The sequence below is a fragment of the Calypte anna genome, chromosome 11 (assembly GCF_003957555.1).
Source record: "Calypte anna isolate BGI_N300 chromosome 11, bCalAnn1_v1.p, whole genome shotgun sequence".
NCBI lineage: Eukaryota > Metazoa > Chordata > Aves > Apodiformes > Trochilidae > Calypte > Calypte anna.
In genome coordinates this window covers 7892434-7912345 of record NC_044257.1, presented here as the reverse complement: position 1 = coordinate 7912345, position 19912 = coordinate 7892434, and the positions used below count along the sequence as shown (strand labels likewise).

The following is a 19912-nucleotide window of genomic DNA, read 5'->3' as shown; positions in this document are numbered from 1 at the left end:
CATTGCAAAGACCAGGGGACTGCAGGTCATTGCAGGGTCTGGAGACAGAAAGGAACTAAATAAAGACAAAAAAACCCAAGATACTACAGGAGGAACACCTAGCCCCCGGTGCAAGAGGGACAGGAGGTGTTCAAGAGGGACAGGATCAGCATCCTGTGACAGAAGATAACCTCGCGGGTTCGAGACAGCAGAGGTTCTGTTCATGTGCCGTCCCGCTGGCAGTGCCGGAGCCGGGTCCGCGGGATTCCCACTCCGGGCTCTGGAGAGCTGCTCCTGCCAATTCCGCTATTTCAGACCAGTTCCACACAAAAACTGGTTTTGACACATATTAGCACCAGAGGCTGTTGATGTTATCAACCCCTCTAACACAGGTAGCAGTGCACAGTAGAGTTTTTTAATTGGGAAGCATTAATTTCTCCTCCAAATAATGGGTATTTTTAAACGGCTTTTTAAGCAATTGCTTCAAAGCATAAATGGCCACGAGGGGGCCGCATTAGATTTCTAACAACGTGATTAAACAGCTACCGGGTTAGGTTTTTTCAATTTTGCTTTCCAAATATTTCTTGCTTCTAAAGTAGCACTGCAATGCCTACAGCAATTTACCAATTCAGAGTAAACTGACAGCCCTTTCATCCCGACCTGACATGAGCCTGAGCTGCTGTAAATCCACCTAAGTCAATCTTTGCCCATCATAACCCCAGAAGAATATTTCAGTCCCCAACACTTCTCTTCAATACGTTAACAGAATGTAACCATTATACTTGGCATGCATGCTTAACCACGCTCATGTAGCTTTCATCTATCACAATTAATTACAAAATTACACTAGAACATCTAAGTCTCCCCAAAAAGCCTTTTTTTTTTTTTTTTTGTAATGTCAGCCTTCAAAAAGCAGAATGCATTTGTAAGTGGAGTGTCTGTAAATGTATAAGTTTTAAGTAATTAAGAATTATAAGGTTTTCCCTTCTAAACTTGCAACACCATTGAACATGGTATTATATTCGAAACAAGGTGTCTCATATTTCTAAAGAGTAAAGTGACACTGTTATTCACATAAATTCCTTCCTGTAAATCCACAGCATTGAGATTCTGCAGTAGGAAAAATGCATCTGTTACATTTACACAGACAAAAAGTCTCTGATATGAAAGTTCACTGTATGAATAAGGGTTTTGAATACAACCTCAGCAACATGTACTAACAAAACTGTATTCAGGCCGTTCACTGAGTCAGGAGGAGCAGAGTAATAATCAAAAAAGAAAAAAAAAAAAGAGTAAGAAGTGGTCTGAGAGGAAAGATAATAGAGGAACAGCAATAAGAACTGTCACAATAGAAATGGTAAGGAAGTGAACAGTTGAAATAAAAGTACTGGAAAAAGGATATTCCACCAAGGTGATGAAGGTCACCTTGCAGCACCCAGGTGTAAGTTACCCTGGTGGGATTTTCCTTCTACTTTTTTCAGCACCTGTAATGGAAAGAGACTATTGGCATGAAAAGACAGAAACAGCAAACACTAAAGGGGGTTGTAAGAAAACCAAACAAGAAAGACCAAATAAAAAGGAAGAAAAGCAGGATACCAAAGATAGACTAGAAGCTGGAATAAGTGTCAGGAAAAAAAATCAGAAAAATTATTTTGTGACCACAGGAGCACACGAACAGGCTTTCCTTAAGACTAGAGCTAAATAAAGGATTCAATAAAAAGCATGAGGCAGACACAAAAGGAAAGGGGGGCTGCAAGTGAAAAACAAACAAGCAAGAAAACCTTCATTCTATCATATATTTTATATAACTGCTGTTAAATTTCCCTTTTTAGATATTTATGTAAATAAACTCAGGGCCCCTCTCTTGTCTGTACTTTATGCACAGAGTAACTCTATAGCCATAGTAACTATATAACAGTAAAGTAGATTGAAATGTTTAAATTATTTTTCTCTAAATACATACAATGAATTCAGAGACTTATCAAGGCTCTCAATCACTTCTTTCACAGCTAGGTGAAACACTGGCACAACATTGCAAACAGGACAATCTATTTACCCCCATTTGTTCAGTTTTCAGCATAGCTGGGGGCAGAATGGGTTCCACTATGAAAGAGACTTTCACAATGTTCAGTTAAATATCTCCAGTCCTTGCAACAGAACTGATATTCTTCAAAGAAACACAGTTCTGGCAGTGATTGCTGCTGTAAGCTACTAAATCATAGACTGATCAAGCTCCATTGTGTCAAAAAAACTCAGCTGCAGTTGGTTTCTTTCCCTTCATATTGCAAAGAGAAAATCAGTCCTCTTATTCTTGGAATCCATCAGTTATTTTCTTAAGCTTAAACAGCTCTTCGCTGTACAATGTTTATCCACCAGATTTATAAACAAGAATTAGCATTTCCCTGAACTTCTTTTGATAAGTCACCATCTCTCTCTCTCCTTTTGCCCAGCAAGCTCCATTCCCCTCATCTCACTGTCTGAGCTTTGCACTTTTCTCCAGCCTCTTTTTAATTTAAGAGTGACTGGGTCTGTGTGAAGTGCAGAGCAGCAAGACTTTAAATGGAACACTAACACTCCTGACTGTGAAAGGAGGAAGATTAAGCAGTGGCCCTCACACTCTGTACTCAGCTCTCACACTTTATAATGGTATCTCCATTGCTGTTGCTCCTGTCACTGTGTGCACTTCAATACTGTGGATGCTTCTAAAATCCTGAGCCTTATCTTAAGCCCCAAATATAGTTGCTCAGCTGCCTTTCCCTTGAAATATTAAAACATTGAAGAGTGCTAGCCTGCAGAACTCTGGCTTCTGAAATCTGAAATAGACCTCCACTCAAAAACAGAGCATGGCAAGTACAGTTTATAAATCAGAGAAAGCCATTAATTCTTTTACAGAACTTAATGCGAGCGCAGCTACATAAACCTAAGGAAATGCAAAGAGGAGCTAGCATCTTAGTACTGAAAAATAACGTTATTTTGGTATTTTGTTAGTTTTAACTGAAGGAACACAGTGGTAGAACGGATCCCAGATGTGTGATCTGGGCAGTCTGTATGTCCTGACAGCCTCAGAAGCAGCAGAGCTACAGTAGCTCCCATGCAGGTGCCACAAAGGCATTAATAAGGGTGCGTTGGCTTGAAGGCTGATGGGAACCCACAGCCCTGGCTAAGAGAAGCAGAAGCCAGAAGGGCTGCTGAAGCTGGAATAAGCAAGTCAGCCCCCAACCCCTCAGGGACCAGAACTGATGTGCAACAGAAACTGATTGCTGCCCAAAATTATGCTGAGCTGTTGCTTCAGCTCCCCACGGTGCAAGTCTGGTGACTGCCAGGTGTTAAAGAGCCTGTAGTGCATAGGGTGAGGACAGCCCTTCCTTTTATGTGTGGGCTTAGGAAGAAAAGACAGTTGCTATGGACCAGATTTCACTGAAGTATGCCAACTGAAAATTTGATTCCAAAATTATCAAGCTAAAGAAAAATAGCAGTGTTTTATGCAGTGTTCCTATCCAAAGAAAAATATCTTCAATCCAATTTGCTGCTAGAGATAAAACCCTGGATATTAGTTCTCTTTTATGGACACACACATATATCTCAGTTGAGAGCACAGGCAGTTTTTGCTTTATTATGTTTTAAAATAGGATGTTCTTTGTTATGTCTCATTGCAAGGCAACCTTAAAATACAAATAAAATTTTAAAAAACCCATCATTATTTAATGAGAAAAATTATTAGTTAACATAAGGCTTGCAAATATGAAAATGTCTACCAAATGTCTGGAATAAGTAGTTGGAACAGGCCAGCAGAGATGCCATAGTGATGGGAAACACACACAAAAGATATGCACAAAAGTAAAAATACGTAAAAAACCCTGCTGCATAAAACAGTAAAAATATTTTGTTACTTTTCCTCATTTTCTTTGTTGCCATGGCAATTACTTTAGCTTCTCTAGGCCTCCATTTGCCTGCTATAAAATGCAGATAACACTTTTTACTGTATAGGTTTCATTAATTCATTTACAAACCACTTTTATGTCTGGGGATGAATGGTGTCACATAACACGTGGTGTTAAGGGGTTTGGTTATTAGCTATAACTAATGTTCTTTGATAAACTTTAGACTTCCTATTATAGCTGTATAAACTCAAACCACTGTAAACCTAATTAAATTGAATCTAAGCAGAAAAGCAATCAAGCTTTTGAAAACCTGCAGAGTCCTTTTCCCCCCAAAAGCCATATCTAGTTGTTTTTTATGAATTATTTTGGAGATTCACAAATGACTTCTCACCCAAATCTCTACTTTTATCAAAGATGGAGCCATATCACTGAGGTCAAAATATCTGACTTCCAGAAGCCTGAAAAATTTCTGCTGTATATCATAGAAATCAAATCAAATACCTGCTTATATCACTGCTTCTCTGTTAACAGAGGATGCTTTTTCAAGTCTTTTCTCTAGTGTGATCTGAGTAGTTTTCAGAATCTCCTCAATATTATCTTCTTCAGCAAGGTAATGGCTGGCCTTACAATTAGTCTAACAGCCACCTTATATTTTAAAATCTCAATAACAGCATTGCTTATTTGAATTTTCCTGTTTATAGATCCTGCTTGCAATTCACCTTAACAGCTTCCAAGATTCTTACTGCTGATTATTTAGGTTTTTTAGCCATAAACATGTCTTCTACTGCAAACTCCTTCATTTTCAGAAATTCAAGTTTCATCTGACTGACCTTGCAAAGTAAACCTTTGCACCTCTTCTCAAGGGGTTGGTAAGCCACATTACAGCCCTCTTGCCCATTGAAGAGGATACTGCAGCTCTGCTCCAACTCATCCCTCCACGTTTTCAGTTTGCCTGAAAGCAAGGTGCTTTAGTAGGAGTAGAATTGAGTCCAACTGTGGACCCAACCAATTTAGGTGGGGTTTTCTTTTTTTTTTTTTCATTCTTTCACATATATTGTGATATATCTGCCTCTCAGCCATGCCTTCACCTCAGAGAATATTCAGTCTAGATATTGGCTTACAGAAGCAACCCACCTAAAAACCAGAAATGCCAAGTCTATGTGAATCACTTGACTTCAGATTCATCTACAACAGAAGTGGTATTGACCACACTCCCCTAGTGCTGGGCAGGCTCCTTCTCCAGATACTCAGCTCTCTAGAAGGTCTGAAAAGAGCCAAGAAGCCATCCTTTTTTAGATGTTTCAAAACTGTGAATTATTCCAGAAGAATAGACCAAGCCTCACACAAGGTGTTCCTCAGCTGACTGCAGAAATACAAGAGGAACACAACCCAAAACAAAATGTTTTATTTCGTTGGAGACAAACAATAGGCAGGCAGACTTTCCAACAGATGTTAAAATTGAAATTGGGTGTTGAAAGAATAAATAGAGATTTTGTGCAATAATGGAAATTGTGAACAGGCTTCAGCTTTATTACTAACATTGAGATGTATTTTTCAGGCATTTAACATTGTATAATAAAGTGAATGCTGTATTTTTCCCTATTACTGTCAAAATTTTCATTTGCATTAGTTAGAAAAGACGTCATTGCTATCACTGGCCCCTTAACTTTCAGCCTCTGTAGAGCTGCTGACCACATCTTTGAAAGAATAGTAAAGATAGGCTGAAATCATGATTACTGCAGATGCAGAACCCAACAAGTAGTTAGGCATGATTATGTCTGGAAGAAGGCATGCTTAAAGAGAATGAAAATTGCTTGCACTAGTGATTTCATGTGATCATTGCACCTCTTCATTCACTGTAAACAAATAAAAAATTAAATTTACTAATGATGCAAAAGAATGCACCTGTTGGTGATGGAATATGTTGTTTTGATCAAAGCTTCCTCTCATTTCAGTTAAGACTTTGAACACGGCTGTTTAAAAGTTATTCTCTTATAATTTTGTGATAGTTCAAGTACTTCAGGTTCTTTTTTTCCAAAGGACAGCTGTGTCATTATCTTGACAACTAATGTGCAGTAATGATGACTCTCGGCTCTTAAAAATTAGCCACTGAAGTGTCAGAAAATAGATCAATTAGCATGAAGTGATTTCTGACAAACACTTGTCAGTGGGCTTATGATTATGTCTTAACAGATGGTAGTTTGAAAGGCTGGAACTATCTGAAGTGTGCTACTCCATCTGACAGCACAATGATAGGCAGCCACTTCATTCTGGGCATTACAATACAGACACACAGGACTTTTCTAGCTGCTTTTCTGTTACTGACCTGGTTTTCTGTGCTCTGCAATCTGCTGAGCAATTTGTGCATAATCACAATAATTTTGCTACATGCTACATAAATATAACTACATACACCTTCAAATTACGAAGTCAACTCTTTTTCTAATGGAATTCTTAAAATATTTTGGCATTTAAAAAAATATGTTGAAGGCCCTTCAGGAAAAGTGTTTCAGACAAAATACAGGTTTCTGCTCAACACAGCAGATACTGGAATATATTCTAAGGTCTGCGGCTTATAAAACAATAGAATATGAGATCCAGTGATCCCTAACAACTACAGTCTGTTAATCTAAGTAAAACTGTTATGCACCTTACATGTTTTACAGTAGAATAGCATATATTTTTGCATTCATAGACTGGTGGAATCATAGAATTGTTTAGGTTAGAAAAGACCTTTAAAATCATAAAGTCCTACCATTAACCTAGCATTACCATGACCCTAAGCAGTGTATCTACACATCTTTAAATACATCCAGGGGTGGTGACTCATTAACCTAGAGGTGTATACACCCCAAAAATGTTAGTATCAAATGACCAGAATCAAAGCTGTTGTCTTCTGCAGTTACCCTCATTTACTGGGACAAGGTTGTTGTTTTGGACTTTTAAAAAAGTAAATAGAATATAATACATGGCTTCTGGGAGACCAAAACCATTCATAAATTGGATCAAATTAAATAATTCAATTAATGCAATGGCTTGTATCAAAAAAGGAGCATTCTCCCAAAAATATCAAAACTTATTTCGGTTTTAATTCAAATATAATAATGAAAAGATGCTTTTCAACCTGTACATATATCCTTAAAATATACCCAAATTAATAAATAACTTAGTGTAAAATAAAATACAATTTCTCTTTTGAATAAATGGTTCAGTTTTATCCAAACCAGTTTCTTCTCTGGTGGCCCTCTAAGTATCTGTAAATTTTAGCCTTCAAAAACAGGGCCTTATTTATTTAAAACAAATAAATTATAAACCTAAAAGTATTCAAAGGCACTGCATTTTATTCTTTTTTTACACATCACCACTCTGTAATAGTGTCTATAATGTGGAACAGATTTCAACTGAAATGGAAAATGTATATATACATATCCATATATATATATATTGTTCAGTTAAAAAAAAAACAAACCAAGTTCTTGATGCTGTTTGTATGCTCCTGTTTTAGATATGTCTTTTTTAGGTATACCTTTTTTGCAGCCAAGCAGCATACTGTGTGCTGATGAGAATGTACAGTCAGGGTTCTTTACACAATAATTAAAGATATTTACCTCACACTACAAATAGCTGAGAAGATGCCAATTGAGTTTAAAGACAACAAATCTGCACTGCACTGAGATATGAAACTCAGAGATGAGTGCTCCAAACCACACTGTCCTGTCTCCAGACAGAGGTCATTAAGCTTCTCATTACCACAATGGCCAAGTTCTTAACGAATGACAGCAGATGACAACACAATACATGCAATGAAAAGCACAGTGTAAATCTCTGATCATCAGGCACCTCAGCCAGTCTGGAAGTCAGACTGTGGTTTTCTCAAGACTTGAACATGGTCAAGCAATGCTTTAAAACTCCAGCTGCTAAATTCCCACTTTGGAGTTTTCACTGCACATTTGTCCATCACTGAGGTGCAGCCTGGAGAAAGGTTGCACCCCCACTGTGCCCAATTAGAAAGTCAGCACTTGAACTTTGCCTTGGATGTGAGTGAATAGAAGCAATAAATAATTCTATGAATAAATAATTCTATGAAGGTATATATTCCCAGTTTAGTTTCATGGCTTTTATTCCTCCAAGAATACCTGCTCAACTTTTATTTATCCTTTCAACTTCAAAAGTTTATCTCAACAACCATGCATTTTTGTCTGAAGATATTAAGCAGATGTCCACTAAATTGGCGTAATTGTGGAAATTGTGCAGGAAACAGGAAATATAGGGCCACATTGCCAAGGAGACAGAAATGCATTCAATTTCCATTCATCCTATTAATACTCAAGACTTCATTCTACAGAAGCTGCTTAAGTGCACACAGCACACAAATTAAAAATAAGATTAAATATAATATTCTTTAAGACAAAAACTTACTGAACATATGAATAGGGAGGTAATGGATGTGTTCAGCCCAAGAAATCTACTGTTTCCACTGAGCATTTTTTTTATTTTATTGCACTGGGATTCTGTTATTAACTTATTCCACTGGAATTCTGTTGTCAACCTTCTACAACCTAAAGATTTTACTGCATTGTCAAGGAGCTGATGCTTACATTAAAAGCTACTAAGGACTACTTGCATTCTGCTCTAGGGAAACTGAGCTCCACAATTTAGTACAGCAGATTTCTCAACAACCTTCTTAAAAGCAAATATAAGAATTAAATTGGGTAAATCTACACAGTGTCAAGAGTCCCATCAGGCAGAGATGAATGAGACTAAAAGTAATTCCAGGCATCTAATTTCATTTCCAGTTCTGAAAGCCCAGGTCTCTGTACAGGCCTTTGGGAAGCACAGAGCACTGGTGTCTAGATCAACCTTGCAAGGCAACTGATTTATAAACACAGCAGAATCTGGTAACTGACAGCAATGACCCTGCAAAGTAACAAATAAGAAGACATATGTAATTCACTTAAAACTTAATCCGAGGCGAGAAGCTCTATGAAGAAAATATTCTCATTGATTTCTATAAATTCTAGATCACTTTCTTCTCCTCACCATTTATTTAATGATCAGCATAAGACAAATGTCCCACTCAGATCTGACTTTTGACTCTCACAAGATGCTTGTGATGATGATTTGAAGGCTATGAATATGCAGAGCAATACAAGCAACAGCACAAGCTGTTTTTTTGTGAGTCATACATAATAATGCAAGCACATTGAAAGGTCATCCCATTAATTTCTTGGCTGAAAGGTCTAAACTTCTGTGAAAGACTTAAAAAAAATATATTTTTTTTTCCTAAAGAGGGCAAAGCCACTTGGCATGTGGAAGGAAGTATAAATCAGCTCAAGAGTTAAAACAGAATATTAATAATAGCAGCTGAAGGAATATAAAAAGGGATGGAATTAATATTTTTTTTAATTAGCACCAAATACTGGTTCAATGATTATACAATTCAGTGTAAATCTAAGAACAAGACAGCCCCCCTGCCAATAATTATCAGATCCTAGTACTAGCAAGAAAAGAACATTTTTATTATTACAGCTGTGTGTAGCAGAAATATTATTACCCACCTAAGGTCCCCTATTATTCTGCTGTCTGTTACCCTCTTTTAATGAAGTATTCATAATTTGACAACTTGCTCTTTAATTGTCACTGAAGGACAGTCTCTTTTTTAAATTGAAAAGCTAAAACACTTTGTCAAATAAAATACTGCTCTCAAAATATAACATTCCATCATAGAAAACAATTCCCTAATTTTTTTGTCAGAACGCTATGTCAAATATTGACAGACTCTGTCCTGAAGAAATTCAGCCTTTGTCCCAGCTGTTTTTTTAATGAAATTCACATTTACCAAAATAAATTCAGCCAATTGTGCCCAACACACAGATTTCCCGGTTTGAGGAACCATTGAAAAACAGATGGAGCTTCACGCATCTTTTAAACTCTAACACACAGATCCAGTGGTTTTAACATCTGCTGAGTGCTGCATAGGAATATATTTTTCTACCATATACATAAGCACAAAACCTCAAGCATATGAGGACAGTCAACGACTTATTTAAAAATAAATGTTTGTTGGCTTTTTTGCTGGTTAAATAAAATAAAATTACAGGCTATAATTTCCTCCCAATGTTCCATAACTGGTTACTTAACTTCCACTGACACTAATGGGAACAGCCTGTTTAATCATTGTATGCAAAGATGAATATATTTGAACATGTGGTGGGTGGAAGCTGCCTTGCCTATTGAATTTAATTATAAACAGAAAAAGGATATGAAGTCTATTGTTCTGCTGACATTGTTTTATTAATCTCTTTATCGATGTGATTTTTTTAAAGCTTTCACTTCCATAGTATCTTTTTCAAAGGAGACTTAAGTACCCTGTCCCATGCAAGAATATTCAGATACAAAAAGTCAGAGTAATCTTCTGTGACTCCAAGTTTACAAGCTTATGGCACAACCCAGAACAGAACACAGGTTTCCAGCCTCCTATGATGCTTCTCATATAAAAGCTAATATAATTTTGATGTAACTTTATGGCAATGAAGGTACTATTTCTGGTGCCTTAGTGAAGTCTAATTTTCCCTGTCCACTAGTTAAATAATATTTCAAATCTCATTTGTATTAATCAAAATTGCAAGCCTCACTTATTGACAAATGTTTATTAAAACAATAAAGCCAGTCATGGAGGGGATCTGAGGCTCCTGGTGTTTGTATGAGTCCACACAGTGTGAGAAGGTAATCGTGACAACACCTGCAGTGCAGAACATGACACAAAACCAAATCATCCTGGCCTGACTTCTGACAGTGCCATCTTGTTTACATGTGAGCACAACAGGACTTCATTAAGCAGCAAATCACACTTGAAGTGGATGGAAACCACTTGATTGAACTCTGAACAGATGATAATACTGCTCATCCAAAACTGAGTGGACAGCACCCTGCTTTCTTCGGGCTCTTAAGGACATAGTAAATCAAATTTAAGTTCCAGCTGTGCCTTTATGAGTGCTTTAAAGTCAGGCTGGGATACTCATAGCCAGATGTTGGTACTGATCCCTGCACCAAGCCTGGCTATCCCACAAGCCTCATTATGCACAGGACTGGCTGTTTCTTTAGCAAAGAAAATGCATAATCAGTACACAGTAGGTAATGTTTTGTACTCTCAAGAAGATACCTGTCCACTAGCACATATTAAATACGTGGCTTAATTCTACACGTGTAAGGAGGATTATTTTAAAATATTGATTGCATCATATGCATGGAGACATCTACAGAACATTAAACAAAATTAAGGGAGTCCATATGCAAGCCAAACCCTAACTTATAAAATATATAAAGTTAATAAGAACTGATCTTAGGAGAATTTAGTTTTCCCCATAATTTATCTAGAATAGTCTCTCTCTGTCTCAGCAGAATTTGATTTACCAGTTGATAAAGCTGTCTATACGTTCTCTCAGACAATCTAAAAATATTTCCTCTCTTCCTACCCACGGAAGATTTTTTCTGTCAAATATCAAAGAGAAGAGTTGATGGCAATCTATAAATATTAAATGGTGCCATTAGCAAGTAAATATTTTGTCAGAAAATTTCAAAACTACTAGTGAATAGTTTTCCTCATGTGAGTGAACATTACAGCTATGTTGTGTTTTCATACACTTCACTGAAATGTGCAACAGTTTCCTTTCAGTTCACTAGAAAGCAAAACTTAAGTCAAGCTCTAGTACCAGGCAGCTTGGAGGCATAGTAAGAGTAATCCTCTACGTGAAATCCTACAACCAAAACTAACTGTTGTTAAAAAGACCAAGCAGAGGAAGAAATGTTTTGTACACTATGCTGTTTGTAAAAAACACAATTATTTTGCTTTGAGTTCAGATTCAGGCAAATATCCAGTGTAAGAGTGGTTACTACCTTACCTAATTGTTCTTAATTTGCATCTTAGTACAAACTGGACAAAGCAGGTTATTAGCTGAGAAGGTCTTCTGCATCTTCTGAATCAAGAAACTATACAGCCAGCTTAAGCCTGCTCCCCCCACCATGTTGTTGCCTAAGTCTATTAGCAAGCTGAACGTGGCTTGTGCTGGGAAAAGTGTCATCTGTCTATGGCATGGAAAAAACACTCTGTTTTTCTATCATTCTGTAGATACACTCACCCACATACACTAGAGTCATGGGAAACTGCATGATTCAGGCAGCTCTCTAGTTCAAAAATCCCTGAAGGAAGTCTTATGAAAACGATTATCATTGAAGAAATCAGAAGAGAGAAAAAATTCGAATTTCAGAATATGTCAGTATTGACATGCCTTGGAAAATGTTGCATTTTTCATTATTTTCTTAAGCTACTGTCATACCTCTTTAGCAATTCTAATCAATTACATCTCTTGCTCAAAAGATCAGATAAAGATCAGGAACAGAACAGATTTTCAGGAGCCTATGATTCAGTCTTACACAAGGACATTTATAAAGAGTTCTTCATCTACTTTTAACTTCGTCCTGCCAGGATCCATTAATCAGTGTTTTCCCTCCAGGAGGGACTGCTCAGACAATGAAGCCAACAAAGTATAAGCTATATTCTCTCTCCTGAGTTCATTTTAAGCTTTTTGGGTTTTTTTTTTCCAGTGTGTGCATGTATCTACACCACCATAACATGTATTTTGAAGTAAAGCAAACCTGTTAACTCAAAAATTAATATCCTAAAAATAAAATAAACATAGCTCAATAAACAAGACAGTTACTTCACAGGACATGAAAAAAAATTCTTTTCTCAGGAACAAAGAAAATGCTTGAAATCTGGACTTGGAATACCTGCTGTTCTGACAGTGCTGGCCACCTGGTGCACTCTTGGGTTTCAGTCGACAAGGGTCTCCAGACACAGTCTCAACAGTAAGTCCCCAACGTGCAGTTATGGACTGACAGTTCATCCTTTGAAAAACAGAATTTGTCAATAGTCACAGTCATCATGACTTGCCAAAGCAGCAGTAATAAAGGAGAACTAGAAGACAGTAAAGGTGGTTATTAAGAGACTTACTGAGAATCTCAAAATCTGTTGGTAGATAATACTCTTCAAAAGCTGCTTTGAATACACCACGCAAAGGTACATGCTGCAACCTCACTGAGCTGCTGGGAAATTGCCTTACATTAAAGGAGCTGAAGAATACAGCCTTTCTAAAGAATAAATTACTTTTTTTCCATGTCTTTCTGGTGATTGAGATTTTTTTTTTTCTGCATTGTGTCTCCTGGCTGCCTCTTTTATCTTCTCTAATCCACAGCACAATCAGCAGGAATTATCAACAACCTTGATCCTGCCCAAAATGAAGTGAATGTAGAACTGCCTATTGGGTTCAAAGGAAAGCCAAAATGAACCCCCAAATTAGGCAGTAAGAAAAATCACTGTGGTAACAAGCAAAGGTTTCAGTTTTGCTGTCACTTTTCTTTGTATGGCCTTAGATACTTGCTTCAGGAGAGGCATGGAAAGACAGTATTTTGCACACACACATTTAGATATCCAGCTGCCATTTCTGCTTCTGGACTGACACACAAAGAGAGGCTGTATCAGAAGCAATGTAAACTACAAAATCTTCTCTGTGGAGATACTGATTCTGGCTTAGAATTTGGTACCCACAGCACTTTCAAGGGCTCAATGCTTCAATCAGGGGAAAAGGCCAATTTACTGTGACCCTGAGAATAGATACTCAACTTCAGACCAATAAACAAGTTGCTAACACTGTTCTTGCTTGTCTTAGCCGATGTTCATTTGAGTAGTTCTCTCTTTAGAAAGCTGCTCTCAGTGCTTCTGAATTTGTTATTTCAAACTGCAGAATTATACAAATCTTTTATAAAAAAGTGTACCACATGCAAGAGGTTGGCTGAATTAAGTGAAGATACATGCATCAAGTGGTTCTTTTTGAGCAAGCTCCGTTTTCTTTGAATGACAAAGGGAGCATACAGAAGGCAGCAAGTCCCAGACTGCTTACAGTCTGTAGAAAACTCTCATGGCATGGAAGACGAAGCCTATCAACAGCCACACTTTAAAGCACATTATGATCCAGTGGACCAATTTGTAAGAGTAGAGAGAAACTGCACTTCCTCTCCTAAATTACCCTTCAGTTTTGTCAGACTTCAGAAACCCCTGTAGCTTATTCAGCAGTGACTGTGGCCCACTCCTCTCCAGTGCCAGATCAGCCATCTTGTCAGAAGTTGGAAGCAGCCTTAGCCCTTTCCAGGATGCTCACATTAGGTTTCTGGAATAAATCTGCCTTCTGCGATACAAATTGGTTCCCCTTTTAACCACTGCCACTTTGGAAAGAAAGGTTCCAAAAATATGGCATTAATGCAAGTTTTCTTAAAGCAGGAAAAAGCAGAGACCTTTTTGGTGCTCCCACAGGCAGAAAGGTTGAGGTGGCTGCTGCAGGCAGCACAGCCCAAGGTGTCTGACCAGCCCATGGCCGGGCTACCGGCTCTACCGGGCAGGAGAAAGGTGGCAAAAAGTCTGTCAGGCAAGGCAGAAGGCAAAGAGCACTTGAGGTCCCTGCGGGCCGTAGGAAGAGCAGGAGATGCGGTGTAGGGCATGAGCCTTAGGAAAAAGGCAAGCAGCTTGAAGCATCCCGCCGGGGAGAGCCCGTGAGGAGCAGGGACAGCCGCGGGGCGGGCGGTCCCGGGCAGCGTTACCTCACGGCGCCTCACAGCGGGGGCTCGGGAGGGAGCCCGCGGGCCGCGGCCGTGGGGCCTTGCCTCTCGCAGCCCCTGCACCACCGTGGGACAGGTGTCAGCACCGAGAGACCCCTCCCGGAAAGTTCTGCTGCACAAAGCCTGTCCCAGCGACTGGACGGAAGCAAAGCGAGCCCAGGCAGCCCCGTGCCGCTTGCCAGCGCCCCCGCAGTCCTCGGCGCCCGGCCCCTCCCTCCGCCCGGTGGAGCTGTGGCGGGGCAGGGGCGGTGCCAATAGCGGGTCCAGAGAGCGCCAGAGCCCTGAGGGAAGCGCCGGGGGCTCCTGGGCGGCAGCCATGGGCCAGGACTTGCTGTGGCTCAACCACTCCAGCAGCTCCCGGGCGAGCAACACCTGTGTGGCTGATGGGCACAGCGACGGACCCTACTCTGCCGCCACCGCCGCGCTGCTGGCAGTGCTTATGGGGCTGCTGGTGCTGGCCACCGTGTTGGGAAATGCCCTGGTCATCTTGGCGTTCCTGGTGGACCGGAGCCTCCGCACGCAGGGCAACTGCTTCTTCCTCAACCTGGCTATCGCCGACCTCCTGGTGGGTAAGTTGCGGGGCGCCGGGGGGAGGGGGGGGCAGAGGGCTGCGACCCGCAGCGCTGCAGCCGTCACCGCCGAGCTCTGTCCGCAGGCAGCTTCTGCATCCCCCTCTACATCCCCTACGTGCTGGAGGGAGAGTGGAGACTCGGCAAAGGCTTGTGTAAGCTGTGGCTGGTGGTAGACTACCTGGTGTGCACCGCCTCCGTCTTCAACATCGTCCTTATCAGCTTCGACAGGTTCATCTCTGTCACCAAAGCGGTAAGGGCTGGGCAAGTGGTCCTCAGGGTGGGCTGCAGGGGCTCCACGGCTACCCTTTCACACAGGATGATTTGTGTTTGACTCAAACACAAAGAGACAAGGTTCTGGGAATAATTCCAGGAATTATAAACTCTGACATAAGATACTCACTTTCCACTGGAAGAGGCACTCTGGTTTAGAAACAGGCACAGTTGGTATATGCCGCTGTTCCAGCTAGAAGGGCTGAAGCAACAAGCTGTATTTATGGCCTCCCCAGCCACACCTTGGATAAGCTTAAAAAGTATTACCCAGGTGAAAGACTGTCCCTCAGAACATGGCAATGCACCCGTTAACAACCATTGTCACCCAACCCTCCCTGCAGCATCCCAGCTACAGCACAAGGCAGAGGAATCTCCTGATGTAGGGTATATACAGATATGCATCATTGCAAAGAGGCAGAATATAAATTAACATCTTTCAAAGGATGCAAGTATCATTTCTACGTAAGAACCACAGAAATAGCCAGTCTTCCTTCAGTCATGCAGCATGTCAGTTATCAAAAAATGAGTAGATTAGCCTTTGCAAAAATCAAACGCTAACTTCATTTTCACCTCGACCATACTTCCTCAAAATATTTTGGACTGTGTGAAAATAAATTTTACTTCCTAATAGATTTTACTCTTCTACACAAATTCAGTTATTTTTCAGCCCACTGTTCCACCCACATTTCTTTAAAACATTAATTTTGCTTCATTGCAAATTCTAAGGCCATGATACTTTTTTGGCAAAGAGTATATAGAGGCTGCTAGGTCCTTTAACAGTTTATATGCAACACAGTGTTTTACCACCTTTTTTGAAGAGGGAGAAATGAACAGATAAATTCTTAAAGAGTCAACACTTACAATTCCTTTATTTTCTAGGTTCTGAATTAACCATGAATTTTGCTTTCATAAACCAAACTCATGACTATACACATAGTATAAATATATAGACTGGATAGTTTCAAAAACAGAAAGGGAAACTGGTCATAATAAGTGAAAAAGCAGACACTTTAAAACACTTTAAATTAATCCATATAAAAATCCCTCCCCAAATAAGAGTACAGAAGCTGCCTATTGGGTTAGGACAGTATAAGAACAGTAAGATATGCAGTTGTAAATCATTCTCTATCTCAATGAAAATCATAATCTTCCTACAAGACTGCTCCTGAAATCATTAGCAGTTTTGTCAAGGATTGAAAACCAGATCCAATTCAGACAAACTCAGGATTCCTCAGCTGTATGGGTATTCTACCAGAATAGTATTGGCTTTAGAGATCAAGATCCACAGACTGAGACAGTAAACATGAAGCTTGAAGACCTCATATTCCAAAACACTGTGTAGCCACTGTTAAGAGATGTGAAAACTGAATTCCAGTTCACTATATGAATATTGTCTAGTACACCACTGAAAATTGAGGAGAAGATCTTGATTTTAAGATTACATTATTTTTACATTAAGAAAAAAAATGCTCTCTCTACAAAGCAGAAAGAAATGAATTCAGATTTTATGTATTTTAAATGAAATTATTCTAAAATTCTAAGTAAGTTAATTTTGAAGGGACATATTTTCAGAGATTCTGTAAGTTGGTGTCACAGCCAATACAACTGAATATGTAAGCAACTGGGGACAACCAATTCTAGGAACAGCAGTGGTTATTTGCTTTGGAAAAGCCTTAGTTTCCCAGCTGTTAAGATCTAATACACAGAATGTACCCAGCCACCTTGGTAATATTTGTTGGAATGGATATTTCAGAAATAGTTTTTCTGTGGTTCCAGTAAGCTTTGTTTAACCCTCATTCCTAAGTCAGTACATTATCCACCCTCACTAATGCCAAAGAGGGACACATTCCAAGGTAACCATGTAACTGTTTGAGATACTAGTAATCTATGTGACCTAACTTTTCTCTCTCTCAGATCAGCTACAGGGCTCAGAAAAGGATGACCAGAAATGCAGTACTGAAGATGATCATGGTATGGATTGCTGCTTTTCTTCTGTATGGTCCAGCCATTCTCAGCTGGGAGCACATTGCCCAAAAAAGCATCCTCCCTGAAGGAGAATGTCATGCAGAATTCTTCTACAACTGGTATTTTCTAATGATTGCCTCTACTATTGAGTTCTTTACACCTTTCATCACTGTTACATACTTTAACCTAAGTATTTACCTCAACATCAGGAGACGCACATCACTCAGAAATGAAAACCTAACACGTGGTCAAGAGGACTGTGAAATGAGGTTCCAGGGGAAAGAAAGAGAACACACTGTATTTTATGTAAAACCTGCTAACAGACACAAACATGAGAAGAAGAGAAGAAGCAGCCTTTCTCCTCCCAAAAAGGCTTCAAGACTCAACTTACATAAGCTTGACAATCAGTCATTAAATCTGAACATCAATCAAGACCTTCCACCACTCGAGGTCGAAGTTGAGACCAAGCCTCACAGGAATTGTTTCTACAAAACTACAGAAAGCTTATGCACCACCAACAGCAGAGCAGACATTGCTAACACTGTGGCAAACAGGTTTAGACTTTCACGGGATAAAAAAGTAGCAAAGTCTTTAGCAATTATTGTCTGTGTTTTTGGTTTGTGTTGGGCTCCATACACACTTTTGATGATCATCAGAGCAGCTTGCCATGGGCACTGTGTACACTACTCCCTCTACGAGACATCATTTTGGCTTCTGTGGGTGAATTCAGCCATTAACCCTGTTCTATACCCACTGTGTCACATGAGCTTTCAAAAAGCCTTTATCAAACTACTGTGTCCAGGAAAAGCCAAAATTCATCCTCATGTTTTTATGTGAAAAAAAAAAAGAGTGAAGGCTGACATTAGTACACCTTTCTTTCAGTGCAAGCATAAAGTAGCTAATATTTACCTGTAAGTATTCAGTGCAATGTGCACTGGACAGTTTATGGAATACTGTTAAGTAGGTACAAATGTAGGCATTTATAAATGTATAGAAATGTGCAGTCATCCATGTAGCTGGAGAAATCACAGAAATTAAAAGAACTTCTCAAAGCTCTTGGGGTAATTAAGCCAACAGTGCACTAGTGTCAGAGTGCTGAAGAGGTAATTCACAATTCATGGCCAATAATTAAGAGTTCAGGTTCACTCTTAATAAAACTTGCTGGTAAGGAATTTCATGAAGTGTTAACCTTGGACCTGTTATTTTTGTCCCCAAAACCACTCTAAAATGCTGATGTTTTCAGCTGTTAAGCACAGTATGCTTTTTCCTGCACTTAGTTGCAAGCCAGACACAATCATGTCCCATGAAAAAAACTAAATACTGGTGTCCAGGAAAAGCACAGGACAAGAGGGACCAAAACAGAGCTGTTACTAGAAGCTGAGCAACTATAGCACCTAGGTGACCACTGATTTGAGTGGAAAAGTAATAGAAAAATAAGAGTAGAATTTTCAGACTTAAATTGGGGACAGAAACTTAAGTTTTCAGCTTTGTGCTAGAACATAAAAGAACTGACAATCAATACACTAGAAGAGTGTATTCGTTCACCATGAATTTCTTCCTCTAAGACTTCCTTCCTCCTGCCAGGCTTCTGCCTGAGCAGGATACTCCAGTCAAACCACCACTCCTTACAGGACTGCCACATATTTCTCTTGGATCTTTTGCTCTAAGTATACAGTAAGCTTAACTGACATGGGTCTGGCTATAGACAGAGCTTTAGGTAAGCTTCCCTTGAAGTAATTTAAAAACTTTTCACATTACACACTTTTACTACTTCTGGCTATTTCCAAAAAAAAAAAATAAAATGTTTTCCTCTGCTCAAGTAAAAAAAGTTTTTACTTGAAGTGTTTAGACACTTTCAAAGTCACACATCATGAACAGTGTGACTCAAAAAAGTCTTAACACTTACAACCTTGCTATTGCCCATGAGTGTAAAAAACAAGAACATGAACAATTACATACTGTTTCTGCCATTCTGCCTCTGCCAGAAGAAAAGCTCACACAGCTAGTTCCTGAGTTTTGCCCCAGAGAGGTATCAATTTGAACATCACTAAAAATACAAGTTTGGCAAAATCATAGGCATTTTCTACATAGCTTAACATATGCTTTTCCTTTGCTGACAAGAGTGATAGCTTATATAACAGCTGTTGTTGTCCACTGCCACAGCCAAAATGCACATTAGCAGTTGATATTTAAGTTTACAGACAATAGTTTGAAATTACTTACTTTGTAAAAATTCAATAAAAGTAATGCAGAACTGTGGAAGAGTTGTAACTTCGTTGCTTTAAAAAGTGGTACATGGGAAAAAGCACCAGCCTACAACATTTGGGTAGCTGCAGCTGAAAACTGCAAAACCATTGTTCAAAGACAATTCCAAAATTACAAGGACTGACCTCAAGGACTAAATATGGTTAGCAAATACTGTAAAGGAGGAGGGCATATCCCTATATGAATGTATCTACATGAACACAATCATCATGTTCTGTTATTGGTGTTTTACAACAAAACAATCAGCTTAATTGTTCTCTTAGGAAAATCATCAACAGATGCAGAGCAACACTGAGATTTTTACACGGT

The 19912-nt window shown here is 39.2% G+C and overlaps 1 protein-coding gene across 1 annotated transcript; it reads left to right on the top strand.

Annotated features, from left to right (window-relative positions):
• The first annotated feature begins 14847 nt into the window (after positions 1-14847).
• LOC103535268 (histamine H3 receptor) lies at positions 14848-18193 on the top strand. The gene is made up of 3 exons (XM_008501317.2): positions 14848-15100; positions 15187-15353; positions 17288-18193. Exons 1-3 carry the CDS (start codon positions 14848-14850, stop codon positions 18173-18175), a joined length of 1308 nt encoding a protein of 435 aa, XP_008499539.2. The 3' UTR covers positions 18176-18193.
• The last annotated feature ends 1719 nt before the right edge of the window (positions 18194-19912 follow it).

What these genes read in the sequence shown, in the direction of transcription:
- LOC103535268 (XM_008501317.2), top strand. Translation starts at nt 14,848, where the DNA reads ATGGGCCAGGACTTGCTGTGGCTCAACCACTCCAGCAGCTCCCGGGCG. An exon ending in TATCGCCGACCTCCTGGTGG is followed by an intron (nt 15,101 to 15,186) that starts GTAAGTTGCGGG and finishes CTCTGTCCGCAG; the next exon opens with GCAGCTTCTGCATCCCCCTC. An exon ending in TCATCTCTGTCACCAAAGCG is followed by an intron (nt 15,354 to 17,287) that starts GTAAGGGCTGGG and finishes TCTCTCTCTCAG; the next exon opens with ATCAGCTACAGGGCTCAGAA.